At 40.6% G+C, this 20,348-nt stretch overlaps 2 protein-coding genes and 1 long non-coding RNA gene across 3 annotated transcripts; all 3 read left to right on the top strand.

Moving 5' to 3' along the window:
- Positions 1 to 43: 43 nt before the first annotated feature.
- Positions 44 to 1,564, top strand: LOC117548267 (heterogeneous nuclear ribonucleoprotein A1). Its single transcript, XM_034219425.1, has 5 exons — positions 44 to 177; positions 285 to 389; positions 488 to 583; positions 704 to 847; positions 1,002 to 1,564. The coding sequence occupies exons 2-5, from the start codon at positions 315 to 317 to the stop codon at positions 1,110 to 1,112; spliced, it is 426 nt and encodes a 141-aa protein (XP_034075316.1). The 5' UTR covers positions 44 to 177; positions 285 to 314; the 3' UTR covers positions 1,113 to 1,564.
- Positions 1,565 to 1,798: 234 nt separating this feature from the next.
- Positions 1,799 to 6,419, top strand: cenpx (centromere protein X). Its single transcript, XM_034219480.1, has 5 exons — positions 1,799 to 1,887; positions 2,832 to 2,883; positions 2,970 to 3,023; positions 3,099 to 3,187; positions 3,752 to 6,419. The coding sequence occupies exons 1-5, from the start codon at positions 1,804 to 1,806 to the stop codon at positions 3,764 to 3,766; spliced, it is 294 nt and encodes a 97-aa protein (XP_034075371.1). The 5' UTR covers positions 1,799 to 1,803; the 3' UTR covers positions 3,767 to 6,419.
- A 9,774-nt stretch (positions 6,420 to 16,193) lies between these two features.
- Positions 16,194 to 17,597, top strand: LOC117548269. Its single transcript, XR_004569312.1, has 3 exons — positions 16,194 to 16,234; positions 17,157 to 17,387; positions 17,500 to 17,597. It is a non-coding gene; the product is annotated as an uncharacterized LOC117548269 (long non-coding RNA).
- The last annotated feature ends 2,751 nt before the right edge of the window (positions 17,598 to 20,348 follow it).

Here is a 20,348-nt window from a genome sequence, read left to right as displayed (position 1 = left end):
TGTTTCCGCCAGCTGGCTGCTGAACAAGTTTGGTAACTTCTAGTGGGATTCACAAGAAAATAACCGGCAAGAGATTAACTTGCTGTGACTTAAAAGGACTCCAACTCCACAGCAGGGGACTTTGAGCTGTCTGACTAGGAGTAGGTTGCTGAACATCTCAGGAATTACTTCTGGTGGGTAAGGGTTCTATATGTTCATGTTCTAATTTCCTAAAATGTTCACATTTGTACTTTTTGAAATGCTTTTATTTCTAATTGTATTTACTTTGTGTTCTTTTTTTCCAGAATCTCACCTTCCCTCCAGATAAAAGGGACATGAAGACTCCAAAAAGAGTTTACATTAGCCTTCCAAAGAAACACATGGCGGCTTTGGCTCAAACATATCCACTGGTAAACATGTTTTCTGAAAACATATTGAACATTAATACATTTTAATTTTAATTTGCTGCAATATGCCATGAGGATAATGATTTCCTATTGTTTTACAGGACCACGGGGTGTTTGTAAAAGACCTGATTCCCTACTTAAATGAAGCATATGTACGAGCTTACTTTAGAGAATGGGGCACCATCACAGCGTGTGAGGTATGGACATATAAAACACAATTTGTGACATAGTTGATGTATATTCTTAACTATGTTTTAGATTTAGGACATTGTCACTTACTTTTACAACGACCCCTCACCTGTTTAATTTAATCCAAGGTTAAGAAGAACCCAAACTTGGAGGAAAAAAATTCAATGGCCTATGTGAGGTTTTCTACAGAGGATGAAGCAGACAGAGCAGAATGGGCTGGACCTCACTACATTGGAGGCGATGTCGAAGTCAAACGAGTTGTCAGTCCAAAGGTGAGTCTTTTGTCTCTGCTGGTCTCATGCCTGATGTTATTACGGGCATAAAGAAATCTTATATAAAGACGAGTTGATGAGCAATATTTGATTTATAAAGTGACGATTTGCTGACTGAGTCCTCATTGGCCAACTATAAAAATCTGTCTTTCAGATGGACGAGGATTCAGAGAAGAAGGCTGTTACGCTCCCTCGACCACGGCGATCAATGGGCTTGGGCTACATCCTGGAAGACGCTCAGTGGTTAGATAACAAGATGGAGTAAAACCTATACAATGCAACTTGTAGGACGAACGTTTTTCTATTGTTTAACTGTCTGTAGCCGTCTGTGCCTGAAGTTAGATACAAAAAGAAAATCATCACAAGGATAGCATATACTCAGCTAGATACAAACACATATTGCACATTTGATTTTTTTTTTATTTGTTCTGAGTTGCTCTGATAGCCTACATACTGCTTTGATTCTATGTTGTGTCTTATGATAACTATAGACCGTGGGTGATAATAGTTGTATTCAATTTTCTGTTTCATGTTTGTCAAGGGTGTATGCATTGTTCAAATATAGCTTGAATATGATCTCCCTGTGTAAAGAGACTGTCAATGAATGCATTATGATTAGTAATTAATAAATTATATTTCTCTGCAAAAGACAGTTAAAAGTTACGCTAATGGTTGATTAACATTGTTGCGCTTGAATAAATGTGTTTTACAGTTTCAGTTTTGTCTTTTTCTTGTATTACAGATAATATGAAATACTAATGACTATTGAAAACATATAACTTGTATAATAACTAATCTTTTATATATGTATTATAATGTAGAACCATTTATAAAATATATATATATACATGTATGAAAAGCTATCATACAATCCAAACTAAGCTTAAATTATTAAATACAAATATTACATTTCGTTTACGGTCTACGGAGGGCGGGGCAAATGACGTCAGAGATCAATGACCAATCCTTACGCAGAGCGCCAAGTTTCTCACAGCGGAGTAAACATGGCGGAGAAGAACGAAGACATTGGATTCAAAAAGGTAGAAGAATATGTTTAGACAACGGCTGTTTTCACCTGCTGAGGTTACATAATAACGAATATTGTTTTGAACTTGCCGCATCTGTTTGATTTAATTAAGCATTCAGGCTGACCCTGTGCACGGAGCTCATACATTGTTTCTTATTCTCAGACGATTAAACTTTAGTCCTTGCTAAAATAATATTCAGTTAGTTAAATGTATGCCGAATGGAAAAGCGGTTCAAAGTTATATAAAACTATCGTATCTGTTGTCAATATTCAGGGATGGCACTGTGTTAGGTGTATTATCCCATTAAAATGCCGTTTTTTTCAAAGGTAGTTTGGCATGAGGAAGAACGCAGCAGCAAGTTACACGATATCTTTTCTGTTTGTTTTTCAGAAAACCAAGTAGGACATTTAAAAAATGTATGCCTGGTTTGTGTTAATGACAGTGCGCACTTTACTTTAGTATTAATCTGATTTGTAAACATAGATGATCATAATTTAAAGAAATCAGAAATCCTTTATCAGTCCCACACATAGACTGTATTGGTCCAACTGTACAACGGGGAAATTCACACAAGGGGGTTTAAAGGGCTGTATGAACATCTTTAGGTTTAAGAAAACCTAAAGAAAAGGTATAAAGAAAGAATAATTAGACAATGTGAAGATGTCAGGTAACCTGTTTTGCTGATGGTCGATCGTTGTGTTGACTTTTGATTGTGATTTTGGTTTCACGTTACTGTAAGTCTTTGTAAGCAGCTGTGATCAAATAAGGGGCAGGTAAAATACAAATGTATTCTCCCTCCTCCTTTACATCAGGGGCTATAGAAACTGCCTAAAGTGTACATGTTTTATAATAATTGCCATGAGTGGAATAAACGAATAAACATTCCCGAAAGACAAGTATTTTGGCAATTTACTCCCTTCTCTTGTCCCAATGTTCTCTATTCTCCTCATTTACAGGACACAATAAGCAAACTCTTGTCAAGCTTCTTTAAGGAGGACAAAACCAGACGTGAGTTGGATATAATGTCTTGATATAACATATCCAAAAACTTTTATTATTGACTTGACAACTCAAAAACTCTCACTCTCTTACAGTGAGTGGGGATGCTGTGCTGCTCGTGGCAGAGATGCTCAAAGTATTTGTCCGAGGTAAGAAGTTTTGTTGGGTACATTTGTGCACAGGTTGTGTTATGATGACGCCTTGAATGTGGTATCTCTTTCCAGAGGCTGCTGTGAGATCACAGAAACAAGCTGCTTCTGAGGACTGTGACCAAGTGGACATCGAGCACTTTGAAAAGATCCTGCCTCAGCTGGTGAGTAGCTCGATCAAATTGGGGTTCAAGAGCTATACATTATAATCATAAACTTGTGCCGTGTAATGTTTTTGTTTATTAGACCAGCAGGGCATTTTATATAATTTTTCTTATTTGGACGTACTGAATTCTGAATCATTTCTGTGACAAACCTCGGTCTTTCAAATTATACGGTATGATTCAATCTAATTATAAGAATGAATATAGGCCCTACCTACATTTGTATTAGTGATGAATCATTTATTTAAATGTATTTGTCATTCCAAAATCCAACATAGAAACAGAAAGCAAAAAATCTCCGTATTTTAGAGGTTTGTAACATTTAGTTATTTTTGCCATAAAACATTCTTTATGCATTAAAATTATCAAAATGGTTGGTGATATTTGTTTGTCTATTGATCTGTCTTTACAGATTTAAAGAGAAGTTAAATAAATGTGCAAAACCAGCTCAAACTGCTAGTAGTTGATTGTAGCAGCTGATGGTCATATACAATATACTCAAAATTGGAAATTGGACATATAGCTTCAATGCACAGTTTAATCTCTGTCTCTTTTCCAACACAGCTGATGGACTTCTAGCACGGTGATGCCACAAGATGGAGCCAGAGTGTTGCCTGCTTGTTCCTGTTTAAATCCAACAACTTCAATTCTACATGTTTATTTTTCTTTGTACGACTGCAATTTCATAATTACTCAAATCTGAGATTACATCAAGATTTTCATTCTGTATGTATTTGAGTCGAGTGATTTTACATAGAAAGCAGCGTGTACTGTGCACACCCTTTCATGCCACCACCAATAAGACCCACCTGTGCTCCTCTGCAACAACAGGTGCTTCCAGCATGCTCCATAGTGCCCTTCATCAAAGCCTCCCGGAGCAGTTGGAAGCAATTAGAGTAATAAGGGGAGCAGCCAGTCCCTTAGATGATGACAAGTGCCAGGAAAAAAGGAGTACCCCCTCCGGCCACTTTGAAGTTCCCTTTTGCTGTCCTGCGATGTTTAGTTAGAGGTGGGGGGAAGGGCAAAGGGGACCTCTGGCACAGGGGGAAAGTTGAATGGGAGTGTGCGTGCACGAATGTGTGCGTGCTAGCTAAACATGGCCAGAGACCACACGCATAGATATTCTGTTTGAAAGGAAACATAACAAAACACATTGGAACATGGTCCAAGAGGAGCAGGGTGTAATTCTGAAGGTAAATAAACAAAGAGGCAAGTAGTAGAGGTGCTTTCTCTCCTTTCACCACAGCAGAGGGGGGAGTCAGGCCTACAAGGGAGAGGGTAATGTGGGCTTTTCTAACCCAAGGGCCTCAGATGGTTTTCCACCCGTGGTGTATTTGACCAACATGTCTTCACTATGAGTCAGCATAGCTGTACAACACCTCACACTATTTATTTGTGTGGCTCTTGAGTGAGTCACTACGCTTACAAACATGGCTCACATACAGCTGGAAGCAACTCCGGCTCAAGTCAAGAGTCCAGGCTCCGATAGGTGCTCAAGGACACTGCACCTGGAGTTTGACCCAGCACCTTTTTAGTAGGGCCCGGACTGGATTTGTGTTAGGAGAAACTTCCACAGCAGGCCTTCATGAAGGTGTGTTAGGCCGAGTTAAGTTTATTTTAATGATGCCATGAGCGCAAAAAAAACAGTAGAAAAATAATTTGTTGGGTTTATAACTACATTCATTCACAGCAGCAGGTACAGTTTGGCACAATATACAAATGCAGATCCACCGCTTTGACAACACGCTCACCCAGATGACTATTTATTAGGAAGTATGACACCAAATGATCTTACTGGAACAACTGCATTTCCACTTAACCACAGTAAGCAATACAAGTACAAGATGTGTCGCTATAAGCCTTTCTGGAGCATTTTAGAGATGAAATATAAATATCAATCCTTGTAGATTAAATAAAAACTGATTCTATTGGATCTACGGCTCGGAAAAACATCTATTTCATGTTGATTTCCTGATATGAGAATAAATATCCTCTTACATTTGGATATATTCATAAAGCATAGTAAATGGATGTCATTTTCAGATTTTTCCAGACAGTTATTTGCTTTTACCAAATTAGCCATTATATCCACATAACTAAAGACTATAACAAATGTAATTGTTTAAATATTTTGTGAAAGCACCAACAGTAAACCTTCCAATATGGTTGTAATATTAAAATTGAAGTATTTGATCAGAAATATGACATTGAATTTTCTCCATATTACCCAGGTGGATCCGTCATCTCTCTTATCCACAATACAGGTTGTTGGAACGTCTTAGTCTTGGTAAATGAAGGGCACTACTGTATAACTCTTCTCCTTATGCATCTTAGTGGAACAAATTACAACTGAAAGCAGTATTATTAAACATACGAAAGCAGTTAGGACAAGAATGGGGAGGGGCATTGAAGAGAGTAATGAGTTAAAGATTTTTCTTGATCATACATTAAAGGCAGGGAGTGTCGACAGCCAGTCCAGACGCTTTGGAGAAGCTCGAGTGAGAAGTGTTTCCCAGGAGAAGCACACTGATCTGTCTCCATCTGTCTTCTGGCTTTTCTTTGGACAGCACTGCGCATGGGACAATGAGGATATCGCTTGAAGACATCTGCCTTATTGTAGCCAATAATATCAATACTGATTTTATAGAAGCATCATTGACTGGCAGGATTGTTCTTGATGATAAACTAAAATGGGAATACTTGTCATATGTAGGTTTTTAATCCATGAAAAAAAAATGCAATTGGATGTAGTTGCAGTAATCAAGGTTAAGGGTGATGCTTGTCTGGGGTGGAGTTGTCTGCATCTGTTCTTGAGAGTCCTTTAAGTGATGGTTATGTCAGATTTCACTCCTTAATTCCCGACTCATTCGTCTGTGGTTCTTATTTTCTATTAGAGTGACACAGCTTCTCCCAAATATCTAACTTTCTGCCATGTAAAGGCTCCTATCTTTTCTGGCCCAAACTCAAGTCCTGTTTATGTTGAGTGATCATAATGGCTGTAAAAACATGCACATGAGCTACATTTAGGATCGAAGGCTTATGCTATAAAAGTCAGGGAAATAAAAACAAGATATTCTGTCACGCAAGCAAGAATAATTAAATGAAAGACAGGATATGACATGAAATCTCCAACTGACAAATACGATCATCAGGCGCCATTTGTGTAATTTATACCCCAAACATTTTAATTACATTTGTTTTTGAGTATTTCTATAATAAATATCTGATGGCATGCATCTGTTCTCAGAAGTTTGTGTGCATGTATGTGCTCGCATGCATGTTGTGCTTGATCTAGGGCTGTGATGCATTAGAGACAAGAGGCCCTTGTGGCCCCTGGAGCTTTCTAACCATGGAGGAATGCTGCAGGGGACACAGAGCGAGTGAATTTCTCTTAGATGCTCCTCACGCACACATGAAAAGTAACAAACATTTATGGCGCTGTCAGAAAAACACAAACAAAGCATGGTCGCGTTTGGTGTGCGTGATGTTTTTTTTTACAGAAAGCTTGCGTGAGTGGAGAGGATGCAAATACAGAGGCAGCATGTGGACTGTATACACTGCTGTGACATGAGGGTTTCCTGGAGGCCCCGGTCTCTCTGAGGGGCCTGAGGTCCTAAGGCTAAGCTTTGTTAAGGAGCCACGGGGCCCACACCGGGGATGATTAGAACATACCTGGCAGTTTGAGCCACTTGGGCGCTCTGCTAGGATCACTGCTAACTGGTTGTGGCGCTTGGCTGTTAGTCTGAGGCTGGAGATGGTCTGCTGCTGTGCTCCGTGTATCGGCCGGGCCTTTGGTAGCTGCAGGGGGCGGAAAGGATTCTTCCGGAACCAGTGAGGTGTATGATAAGGTCAGAGACCTTGGCATGCAGCTGAAGAGGGGGCGAGAGAGATGTACAATTAGGCCTGCAGCTGGGTTATTTCTGGAGCCCTGTCCTACTACCTTAACTACATTACCCTCCTCTTCCACCCCAAGTCTGTCTCTACCTCCCTCCTCCGTGTGGTGGCCATGGTCAGGGCATAGGCGATAACAACCGAGTAATCCCCTTACGTAACACTGCACAAATTTAACGAAACAAGACCATTCAATTAATTTCGGGAGCGTCTAAAAATAAAGAAGCCGTTTGTTCAAGGTGACGTCAAAAGGGGTGTGTGTGTGTGAGGGGAGGTGGACCTCAAATGAGCCGCCAAGACCCGACTGAACAGGAGGTCAGCGAAGCACTCTATTTTTAGGTCCCATTAAAAGCAGTGGTATAAAATTAGTCCTGCACTGACCCTCACAAGATCAGTCAGTCATGGTTAGAGAAGCTGTGAACATGGAGGTCACGCACTTAGAACGATGAAAGGGCCGATGTTTGGTGATATTTAAAAAGGAGCAAGTAATGACCAAAATCACTTTAGCTGTGGCAGGTGGCACAGTGTGAGGTTGGCTTTTGTTAGACTAGGTTTAAGACTTCATCAGCAGAGATTTGAAGCCCTTGGCAACTGGCTAATATTAACTGCAATAACACAAAACATATTGTTTGGACAAAATTGGTGAAAAGGGCAAACTACAACTACATTTTGATGTCAAATTTGAAGTATTGAGGAAAAGCTTGTTTTTCGCTTCTGCACAGCTTTGCATTTGATCGTCTCTTTCTGTGTTTGTTGTTGATTAACACAAATCTCAAGGTGCCAGAGTAAACACGAGTTAAGAGTATTGGGTGAAAACAAGTCTGTCTTCCAAGTGTTCTCCACAAGGCCGGCATGTTGACTGTCTGCCCTCACAGTGGTCGGGGGCACCGGAACTCTAAATTAGCCCTGGTGAGTCAACAGGACAACTTTCATGTAGACAAGGGCTCATGTCAGATTGAAGGAGAGGTCAGGATGTAGGGGTCAGAGGTCAGGATGCAGTGTTGGTCTTCGTCTTTAACAGCTTCCTGTCTGCTGTGTTGTGCAAATCTAAACGGTAATCCCTTGTGATACAGGTTCAAAGCAAAGGGATTGGCTCACACTCTGCTACAGGTATGGGACTCATCACTCCACTTGTACTAGGTCGGCTCACAACTTTGATCCAGACCAAAATATCTCTTCAACTAAGGGATGGATTGGCATGGAATTTTGTACAGACATGTATGGTCTAGTACATTTCTAACTACTGACGCTGATAGAATTGTCAATAGAAGTCCGAGAATTTAATCGATCCATTTTTGTGATTGTGATTGGCAAGTTGAAAAAATGAAGGGACTAAAGTTTCTCCAAATATGAACGTTTGTACCAGACATTTTAGCAATCCATCCAATACTTTTAGAGACATCTCACTCAGAACTTTAAATGTGAACCTTATGGTGGCCATGGGGGAAATCAGGGGTAGGATTAACCCCTTTAGGAAACATTAATATGTGTACAAAATGTACATAAGCAACCCATCTAGAATGTATCATCAATATCCAAATATGTCAATAAAATCCCAAAACATCAATCTTGTTCAAGCTAATGTAATGAATGTTTACATTGTAAACATTGTACCATGCTAAACATCAGGAGCAATCATTAAAATGTGCAATGCAAAAACCACCACATTCAGAGACAGTTTCATCCCACAGGCAATAAGACTGTTAAACACCTGAACTGTTGAAACAACATCCATAACATTCATCTGCTACTTAGTAATTATGTATCTATTTATCTAATATATCATTCTGCTTGCATATAGACTCTCATTGCACTATTTCACTTTTTTAAAACTATTTAAAAATTGTTTTACTTTTTAATATTTACTTGCACTTTATTTTTCTGTTTATCTGTATTATTGTGTTGCACTGTTGGAGAAGCCTGTGACCTAAGATTTTCATCGACATAACTACTCTGTAGCTATGTTCGTATGACAAATAAAGAACCTTGAACCTTGAAGCTAGTTCCAACACTACTGCTGTTAACTCGATCCAGTGGCTTTAATAACGTTATGCAGGAGGATAGCAAACATGATTGATCAGTTGATGTAGTTTTTTTGGTCCTCTACTCTAAAGAAATCAGCTTGAATTATGCAAGATCTTTAGCAGCAAACTCCACTAGTACGATTTATTTGACAGCGATTTACTTCAAACAAATCCTGAACCACAACCTTTGAGATTTCGAGGTCTGCCCTTTATAATTTATTTGATCTTTGACATGAATGTTTCATTTAAAAAAAAAGAAAAAGAGTTGCACCGATGCTGCTTCTCACTCTCAGACTTTGAAGGGGCACCTGTTTCTGCTGGAGGGAAGGTAAAACCTCAGGGTCAATAGGAGACACGGCAGGGTGCCTCGCTGCAAGGTGTCTCTTATTCTGTAAGAGCCAATTTGGGTTCTTTGTTTCTCTGGCATGAAAACAGGGCGACCAGCAGAGGTGATTTACCAGCTTGCCTTAACATAAAACTGGAAATAAACCAGAGCTGTTGGAAACCAATGGCCTGGAGGAGCAACACGGGGATAGAGTTAATGCAAAGCTTCACATCACACAGGAGAAGCTTGGATGATGTATGGTTACTGCTGTAGGGGACAGTTGGCTTTGGGACAATTTATAATAATCAAATACAGAAGAACAAGGTGCCGGCACAAGATGATCTCTGACCTTTCAAGACAAATACGTTATCCCTATAAAATCTCTCCCTTAAATGTTCTAATACTTGTTTCCAGACATAAAATGTAATCCCCTGTCCAAAAACAGCAAAGGAGCAGATCCACTCACAATGAGCCGTAATTTAAAAAACGCCTCTACTGGAAAAACAACAATAAATTTGAAGGGGGATTCAAAGGGACTGCCGGTGCTCTTACTTTTCTGTACATAAAACAAATCACCGCTATGTTCTTAAAGCACTCAATCGTTCAGCCTATAACACAAAGAGAATGAGAGACATGAAGCAGGCAAAGAAAAGAGAGACTCATTTGACTTATGACGTCTGACTATATGGCTAAACCGTTCCTCCATTTCATCTCCTAATATTGATCTTTAACTCTCACGTTATCTAAAGGTTTTCAGGTAGTCTTAATATGGTGACATTACTTTACAAAAGCAATGTTTTAACAGAGCTCCATGCTTCTCATCACGGTTTAAATCAATCACTTTAGGGTGTTAAATTACCCTGGGGGGAAGGATCCTAATTTGGGTTTAAAGCTAATCATCCGTTAAATATAAAAGCATCAGAATGACTCACAGGGTTGAAGCAGGACAGTCTACTGCGACCAGATATCCTGGGGGTGTTGTTTGATGTTGTATTGATACACTATCCTGGCTGAAAAGCTTCATCAGTGGGAGGGCAATATCCTGCATCCTGATTCGGTCAAAAGGCAAAGCCATGACATGTCTGAGCGCCCAGAGAGAAAAGGCCAGGTGTCCTCTAGTTCCTCTTCCATTTCCCCCCCACCCACTGATCCTGCTAACCAGGGAGCTATCACCCCTGGCACTGACACCACAATCGCTGAGCTGTGGAGCTGTGTGGGGGTGAGGACACTGATTTACAATTGGTACAGCAGAACACAGACTAAAATGTACAAAAGAAAAGTAATCATAAATAATCCACACAAAAAAAAGCTGCAGAGAAATAGGAGCAGTAGGATTGACAATTTGGCTGAAATATGTCTCTAAAGTGAGCTGCTGATTTTCTTTACTCTCTTTCCAAGAAAAATTCCATTCAACAGAGACAAGGTTCAGAGTAGTGGTGTCAAAGTTGTCAAATACAAAATTCCCTGAGCTGTGTGACGCACGTTTGTCAAAAACCCTAGCCATGCCACTACTTGTTGACTGATTTATTGTGTGTTTTTTAATTAAGTAATTCCTTATTTAGTCACCATAATGTCTAAATAGCACATTACATGAAAAGTATACAAATCAATCCTTTAAACAAAACTGCCATACTATAGAGCAAATATACAAGCACTCCCTATTAATTCATAAATTATCTAATATTTTGTTGCTAACTTTGCCTGTAAAAACTGCTTGTGAGGAACAGCCGGATAAAATAATAGTTCAGTTTTTAATACAGGTGTTTCAGGCCGAATATCAAATACATTTCCATCCCACTGAGGTCATGGGAAAAGTTTACACACAGGCTATTTTATGAATGGGTATCCCAGGGTGTTGAGCTGCTGACCCAGGTGGAGAAAGCACAGGAAGGACAGAACGTAACACGCACTTTGCTTTTGAGGTTAGGAAACTTTGTATATGCTGACGGCGGCCCTATCCCCTTCCTTTATCTTTCTTATTTGAAGAAATATTGTCACATGAGAAAAGGAAGGTCAGATACTCCGCAACAATGTAAAAACACCAGTCATCAGAGCATTTTTTCTTCTTCATTGTATCTCAGACGCTGGGAGGGGAAGTGGAGTTTGTACATCCACAGCTGAGTAAACTACTTAAGTCTATATTATATGGCTGTAGACATGATTTTTAAAATGCACAAACCTCAAAATGTGGTAATGATAGAGATAGACAAACAAACCCATGTTTGATTGCCAGACTTCCTTTGTTATTTCACTGTGTGTTTGAAGTCTTGAGAGAGTGAGTGAAATCCTAGCAAACTGTCTTCAGTTTCTGCACTTTCTCTGAATCAAAAGCTGATGATAAAATCTGCTGGACGGGATTCACAGAGGAGTTCGCTTTGACAAAACACTACGCGACTACCAAATACTGTAAAAGGCAGCCTGTGCCTTGTCTTTCCCTGAAATCTCTTATTGTCCTCTCAAACCAGCTGTGTTAAACCTGTGTGCAATAAAATAAGCTGTGGCTCTGTTTCCCGTGCTGCCTACAGTATACATATGGCCTAATCACTCTCTAGTGAAGCTAGTGCGGCAGATGTTACAGTTGCATCCATATTGATCGTTCACAGACTGTTTACACTGTCTTCATTCATCTGTGCTATGACCATTCCCAATTGGATCCATTTGCAACCTGAGTCTGGTGGTTTACACAGTGAAGCCTCTCCGGCATGTGGAGCCCATGCTCTTTACCCTCAGCTTGTGACTGCACACAAGCAAATAAATAACAATGAAGATGTATGTCCACAAGTAATCCAGAGAGCAGGCCTGGCCGGTACGTGATCTAAACAGACTCTGATCACTGTATATGTGGAGTGAGTTAAACAAGTGACACAGATTATTATCCTTTGATCCGTTAATTATAGTGGAAAACAACCTGGCTGCGATCAGTCTGTCGGCATTACCTGCATTTTCCACCTTGCAAACAACTAAAACTGTCCAAGACATACATGAGGAGGTCCATTCTAGGAGTTTTAATTTAAGTGTGTATAGATCACAAACAGATCTCCAACAGTTTCTGAAAACATCCTTTGATATTCTCTTTACCTTTTTTGGCAACTCACGCCAAAAGAGAAAAGGTTGTGAACACGACTTTGACATATTGTCATGGTTAACATTGAGTTTATATTGCACAATTGTATGCACAAATGTGTTTATTTAAACCTCCGGCAGTTTTAGAGCAGCATTGTCATTCATATGGAGTTATGTTTCAGACTACCAATCCATTACTAACTCTCTGCTAACTGCTGAGGCTAATATCTGAATTTTAAGCTGCTACATTGTTCACCAACTAGTTGCAAAATGTGCCTGTCTGCTGTTTGGTATTTTTACAGATGTTTCCATTGAAAACAGCTGCCAGCTCAGGCTGAAAAAGGTGGGATGTAGAGAGATGAGATTGAACCAAAACAGTAAAGTAGGCGGCAAAAGGAGCTGCAGATTCAGATGAATCTTTGGGTTTATTCTAAAAAAACATGTGTTTCTGTTGTTGTTCATGGATTTGTTTCACATTTTCTTGATACTCTATTATTGTAAAGATATTATACATCGGCTATAGGCTTTGACACTGTTAATTTTCACATGGTGGATTAAAGGTTACACAGGGCGACCGAGCTTAAGTGTGGGTTTCCTCTATTAGCCAAGAAAACTGTCAATGGCTGTTCAGCTGTAATTTTATCATGCAAAGCTTTTGGGCTCCACAAACGCATTAATACCTGCACCTTGGTGATGCCTTTAATTGCAATTTAGCATTAAGCTGGCTGAAGGATAAAGCCCGGGCTGAGGGGATGTTGTCAGGTTTAATGAGGCCCTCGCTGAAAGAGGGCTGCTGTGTCGGCACCACCAAAGGCTGCTTCATGAATTCACTTCCAGTGGACCAGAGTGGTCCTGCGGGGATTTGATGGGCTGAGGGAGCACAGACTGTCTCTCCCCCACTGTGGGGGGGGGGGGGGGTGAGGGGCTGCAGTGACATCAGCAGCCCATGGCTAGGCGGCCAGAAAGCACATAGTGGAAGACGTTTTAAACACACTGCCACAGAGCAAGGTGCCACTGAACAGTGTGATACCTAAAGGCCACGCAGCGATGATCAAAGTACAATTTCAGTAGGTGCATCAGCAACTAGTGGTTTTTGTTTATCACCCGACTTGAAAGAGTAAAATATGGGCCTTTTTGCTCCATTGGTCGACTTGCAGAATGAAAAACATACAGTGCCAACAAAGGCAAAACGGCCACAAATAGACATGTGAAGACAATGACATGTAGCACAAAAGGGAACAGAACCAAAGAAAGAAAAGCAATGACAACTGTGAACTCCTGGCCCATATTTAAGAGGGGTACATGGTTCACAGTTTCACATGGAGTCCTCCGCCTCCAACCCCATCCCAGTTACTTTGATTCTTTATTCATCCCCCCCCTACCCCCCTCCTTAACCCCCAACGCCCCATCCTTAAATCCAGCTGATGGAGGCTCTTTTGTCCACAAGCACCCAGGCAACAACATCAAAGGGCTGCTGGGTGTAAATGCAGAGTGCCTGAAAAACAAAACTGAAAAATAAAGAAGTCCTGGAGGGGATGGGAGATATTCACAACAGTACCCCGGAGAGGCAAAGGAAAAAGGGCTGCTATGTACAGGAGGAAATAAAGAAACAGGGAAGGATGGAGAAAGAAAAGGCTCAGAAAAGAAACAAAACACACCAACTTGCTTAGTAGCAGTCGTTTGTCAGACATTCATCATCATTTACTGAATACACAAAGGTGTGGGTTTGGTCTTTCTCTGTTTAATGACCATAATAAACAAATGGAAACAAATGAGATTACACATTGTATGGGACCATTATGACACTTTCTTTGTGCTGGATCATCAAAGCCCATTAGGGGACAGTGAAAGGGCTTCCATTGGCGTTCATGACCACTTCCTCATTCACTGACAGCTGAATTGGAGGCTTGATGGATTGTTGTCCAAGACAATGTAACACTTTTGGACTGAATGCTTTGCTTTGATCTCACTGGATGCCCTTGAAGCTTTAACAACGGCTGATATGTTAACAACCGGTCTGGATATTTTTGTTCTATCTTCCAACTACTGCCATGTCAGTCAGATCCATGAGGAAGGTGGGAAGGGAAGATAAAAGCCTTTTATCCTGGCCCCCATGTGGGACTCCTGTAGAGTCATGCTTAGAGTGTCAGTAGGCCTTGTCTCGTACCCACAAAGTACTCGCCAGTGACACGCTGACTCCAGAGCCTGGCACCAGGTCTCCAGCCAGCGCAGAGCAAAGCCTCTATTCCGCAGAATGAAGGAAACACAACTACATCGGGTCCACAGCTTATAATTAAAAGTCCTAAGCCTCAAAGAGCACAGCATCTCTATCTTAATGGTAGGCTTCCATCTGAGGCATTGGTTTAATACTTACTCTGCATCCCATCAGATAGTGATGTGGACAGAGGAGGAAGAGAGACATTAGGACTACAAAGAACACGTGTGTCCCATCCAGGATTAGAGGTTCACTCTTCCCTCAGTAGCCTAATTGCTGGATTGGCCAGATCAAAATCACTTCATTGAGATCAAGGCCACTGTCTTCCTCTTGTCTCACTACTCTGTTGCACAATAAGCCAACAAAAGCAGCGACAAACCAGGGAGGGGGGGAGGAGTCCAGAAGATGAATGTAGTTCATGTTTAGAGAGCATGTTGTGTGATTAAGGGAAGCCCACATCAAACATTGTGGCTTAGGAAAAACCACCAGTGGAAAAACAAGATGCTTCTTCTGTGCAGAGTGCCGCAGACTAGTGATGCTGTTGTTCAGAAGGCAGACCAGCCCAAACTAACCCGCCTGTCTGTCTCTGAGACAAACAGGGAAACTCGAGACATCATAGACTGCAGAGGAACTTGGAAGTCATTATGAGTAAGAGAGCGGGAAGAGCTATAGACCTCAAACAGGTTAGAAAGATGTAAACATGCATGGAATCTAAAGCATTAACTCTACAATCTCAGTTCCTGAATAATTTACACTCTTTAATTCCATAACCTTCATGGATGGTCCACTAGCACCCTCACCCCCAAACGTGGCGCACCTACAGTGTAAGTGCGTCACAGTTTCGCCGCTACTAGCATCCCCCCTTTGACTGACTTCCCGCGTCCCTGATTACCTTTAAACTTTTTTATCAAATGGGCACATAAAACAGAATGGAAAATAAACATATAAATGTAACCTACTTCTGCTGCTTTTACAAGAGGGACATGTTTTGATAACAAAATGCTACTAGAAAATACATTATCTTTTAAATAATATGCATATTTTTCTGTCATTTGTTGGCTTTCAATTTCTATGTATTTGGCTAAAACCCAGAGGCTTGCGTGGGCTATGTTTCAGTGGAGATAGGACAATTTGAGTTGTATCACTGTGAGTGAGGAAAAGTACACTGAAAAAAATGACTTTTTGGTTCAGTAAATAATACTTTGATTATATGTTTAAATTCTACAAGAAATTACTAATAATGTTCTTTTACTCAAAATCTCTCCTATTATTTAATGTGTTACTTGAGTCATTTTGTATCTTCATTTTGTTAAGTACATTTAAATCATAGCACCAAGTAAATGTTAACTAAAGTAATGGGTTGACCCAGAGCCCTAGAGAGATAAGAGTTACGACACTCCCATAGACCTCCGTTGTAAAAAATGGCGGCGCCTACTTCCGGGGTATGGACATCGAAATAGTTCAAAATATTGTCATTTGGGCGTTGGACCTCATTCACTTACATTACGGCGCGTCGATTAGTTCCAGAGGTAAGTTGCTGAAATATCGAACTCTTTTGAATTGTCAACTGTCTATATTGTATCAGAGGCCCTTTATGATGCTTATACTGGTCTTCATTTGTATATGCACAGCGTAATTATCTATATTTTATCTTGGTTGTTACAACCAATTTAGCTAGCATTGCCTGCTAGTTAGCTAGCGCGACTTCGTCAGCTTTGAAGGTAAGATTTCAGTAATGAATCGCTAGCAGCTTATATATCAATGATGCTGGGCAACTAACAAGCAGGATTTAGATTGATTATGTGTTTTTATTGTTATTTTGGTTTTTATCCGCTGAACCTGACCGTGTCAGCCATCCTTAGTCGGCTTTTTCTGTATGATATGACTTAACTGCTAGCACTAGTAGAAATGAGGTGGCGTTTGTGATGAATATTTCATTTAATATTTCATTGAATTTTGGGATATACTAACATTTAATTATGTGACATGTTGACTGTACTTTGTTTTTTTTGGTACTGTTCCGTGTTAACTCATCTGTACTGTACAACTAGCCTAGCGCTACTTTTTAATACTTGATGGCATGCTAGGATAGATTCCTTTGTATTGTAATATACACACTAGTTTAATGATTGTTCTTCAAAGGTATTATTCAGTCTTAAACAAATAATAGCCTACTGAATAGGCTACAGCAGTGAATGAAGGATGAGCCTTTTAGGCTCATCCTTCCTTCATTCCTTCATGCATCCAAAATGTTTATTTTTAACAAAATAAACACGTAAAAAAAAAAAATTAGCACTTTATTTTTTCACCCACAGTGACAGCACGCAGAGCATATTGGAACTCTACAGGTGTTGGGACAGAGTTCCTCAGACGAATGGACGAAAATGTGTTTTCCAGGCAGTCTTGAGTGAAGCGGCTTGTGAGAACAAATGTGTGCCCTTGTCTCAACAGGTCATGCTGGACCTCTAGGATTGTTGTTGTGGCCATCACCAGTCCTGTCTGGACTGGTTTCCAGCTGCCCTTGGGACCGATCTTCAGGCCCCGAAACAGATGGATGGAGTCCCGGAGGAAGCTGATGGCCTTATCATACTCCTCCATCTTGAAATGACGTAGGGCAGTAACAGTGTTGCGTGACGACATGAGGTCAAACTTTTTGGTGTCCAATGTTCAGTCACTGTATTGGTAAGCAACAATTTGTTTTGGCCAAAATGTGTTATTCACACTCCTGACTCCAGTTTGATGTGCTGCATTCTCCTCTGATGCGGCTTTCACACCAGCGCTTTTCCCTTTCTAGCTCCGAGCGGGAGCTTTTCTGGTTCAGCTCCGGTTTCCCTTTTCTGCTCCCGCTCTGTTCACACCGCCCAGCACCCGACTGGTGCTGCCGCTGCTGCGTCATGACGTCATCGTTTACATCGCTGATTTGCTCCCCAACGGCATTACGGCGCTCACAACAACAACAACGGGGAACTGCGTCGGGTCGATGATCGTGTTGCTTTTAATCACACGAAGCCAGATTAAATTGAATAACGACTTCTCCAACCTTATGCTTTGCTCCAGAGTGCCGTGGTTCATTGTTTATTAATGTGTTTCTGCAGCATTTACCGACCGCTGCAGTGTTGGCTGCTCTTCCACGGGAGTTTATTCTCCTCCGTTAGCTCCCGGTTAGCTCACACTGCAGCGGCCGCTCTAAAGTATTCACTGTCCAACTCACACAAGCAGCTGATATATATCCCCAGTTCCCCTGAATGTGTGTCAGTCTGAATTGACGCTGTTTGGCATCACAACGCTGTTATGAAAGTTTCTCTGGTATAAAATGGGTGATGTTAGCATAGCAACCGAAGCTAAACTGACTACTTGCTATTGCTATCCTATTGTGGCATAAACCGTTTTCTACAGGCACATTTTACCGGCCTATTTTTATTATGATTCTACTTGTGATAGTCGGACACGACAACCTGTGCAGCCCATGTATTGATTCCATCCGATAGCTGCTATAATACAAAACGTCTGCCTCTCTCCACAATGATCAATAACAGTGAACGGATGGTCAAAGTAAGGTACAAATAAACAGAATCACACGAAGCGTTGCCTGACTTTATAAAGTGTGTTTATAAGCACTACAGCTTGTAGGCAGGCATGACAGTCGACCCATGTTCAGGGGAGGAGGGTTTAGTTTCCTGCACGCCTCGACGTAAGAGAGACGTAAGCGACGCCACCTCTTAGCTCCGAAGCTCTTGCCTCTAGACCGACAATTTTTTGGAGCTGGAAGTGAATCCGATTCCGGAGCTAAGAGCCGGCGCCGCTGCGGTGTGAACAGGAAAAACCGGTGCTTTTCAGGCTCCAGCTTGTAGGAGTTTTGAGGTTTTTACAACCCCACTCGGCTCCGCGTGTCGTTTTGACGAGTCCTGCTTAAAATCATAACAGGAAGGAAATCAGACAGAGAATACCCAGATACCAGTTTAAACAATCTGTTTTAATTATCAAAGGTAATAATGCAATGCAATATAATACATTACAATACAATATAATACAATATACTACAATTATATTGTAATGTTTAAGAAGTAGCCGGCCCACTTCTGCCCTGTTCGCGTGCTGCGGAGATCCTTCTGTCCTGACAGCATGTGAAGAGAGAGCGAACGCCAGGAATCGACAGGAGATATACAATAATAAGAAGGAGGGGTTAGGTCAGCTGGTCATCTTTTCAGGTCATCTCATTGGGAGACGCAAAATATGCTTTGACACAGTGACCCAGCGCTGGCCAGCAGAAAACCAAACAGGCCCATTTTACAACAAAACACATCTTATCACCCAAGTCATGTGTTTCTTTATGAAAGCCATACTTGTTGGGAATATAACAGTCATTATCCCATGACATCCTCAGAACTAGCTCACCAACAACGCCTAACTGTCTTCATACCCCCCCAATCATCTCTGAACTTTTATTCACCCGAAGTAAGCTCACCCATAATCTAGAAGGACCATTGTCTCTCTTAACTGTGTGACTAAATTCTCAAGGCCTGCAGGATGCGCATAATTAACTTAAGAAGAATTTAGCCACTATATCTAATGGTTAACCAAGAAAAACACTCAAAAGGGTAATCTTTTCACTCAAAACAGAACTCACAAGTAATTCTGCATGTTACCCCTCAAAAATAGCCTAAAGCACCCTTTTGATGAAAAGGGTAAAAGTGAAAGAAAAAGACTATTGCGCTAATCTACTTTAAAGAAAAAGGGAACATTGTTTCAGGAATCTATAAAAAACCTCTCTATATTTAAGAGGAAAAATGTATTTTGTTCCTTCAACTATTAATACACAGGAATGTATATACCCACACATATATTTAGGGATAACATGATGCAATACACCTCTTATATATTGGTGAGATTAAAATGAATATACCAAAAATATGCTGCATCACATCTTCCGCATAATACTCTTCATAAACTTCCGCAAGCTCCAAGCCGGAGCTCAAAAAGCGCTGGTGTGAAAGGGGCATGAGTGGTCCTGATTTCAGGCAGAGGTCATGGCTTGGAAGGTTTTATATTCTGTAGTGTCTCAACAGAACCTAATATGAATTGCTTTATTGTCTCGTCGCTGGATCACCTCCCCCTGGCAAAGTGGCCTCGTTATTGTTGACAAACCTGTTTTTGTTGCTGGTTCAACAGGAGCTTCTGTAAATAGTTTTGTAAATAGTTTGAATATTTATCATAGTAATCATTTTTAGTCTCCCACTCTCTCAATTTAATTTATTGTTTCTTTGCCCCACCATATGTTTTGTTGTCCAAGGGCACTAATTTGGTCTGTGTTGAAGATTGTTTTACACTTTAGATTAATCAAAATTGTGTTTTTTGGCTGAATTAATCTTTTTCTGTTGAACCCTAACCCTCTTTGTTCTCCTTCTCATTCATTTTACTTTGTTTTGTTCTAACACACATCCCACATCACATCACTTTTTCCATACACTGTTCTTAATACTTGTTCACACATTTGTTCGTCCCTTTTACTTTGTTCTTCCTGTTGTTCTTGTTCAAACACATATATCAATTGTTCATCCACTGTTGTGGTAAAATGATATTCATAGTCTTAACATGATCATGCTACCCATGCTAACATGAACACAAGCGTTTCCCTCCAAAAAT

The sequence above is a fragment of the Gymnodraco acuticeps genome, unplaced genomic scaffold, assembly GCF_902827175.1.
Source record: "Gymnodraco acuticeps unplaced genomic scaffold, fGymAcu1.1, whole genome shotgun sequence".
NCBI classification, from domain to species: Eukaryota; Metazoa; Chordata; class Actinopteri; order Perciformes; family Bathydraconidae; genus Gymnodraco; species Gymnodraco acuticeps.
The sequence above is the reverse complement of the archived record's forward strand: the minus strand, read 5'-3'. Positions and strand labels throughout refer to the sequence as shown.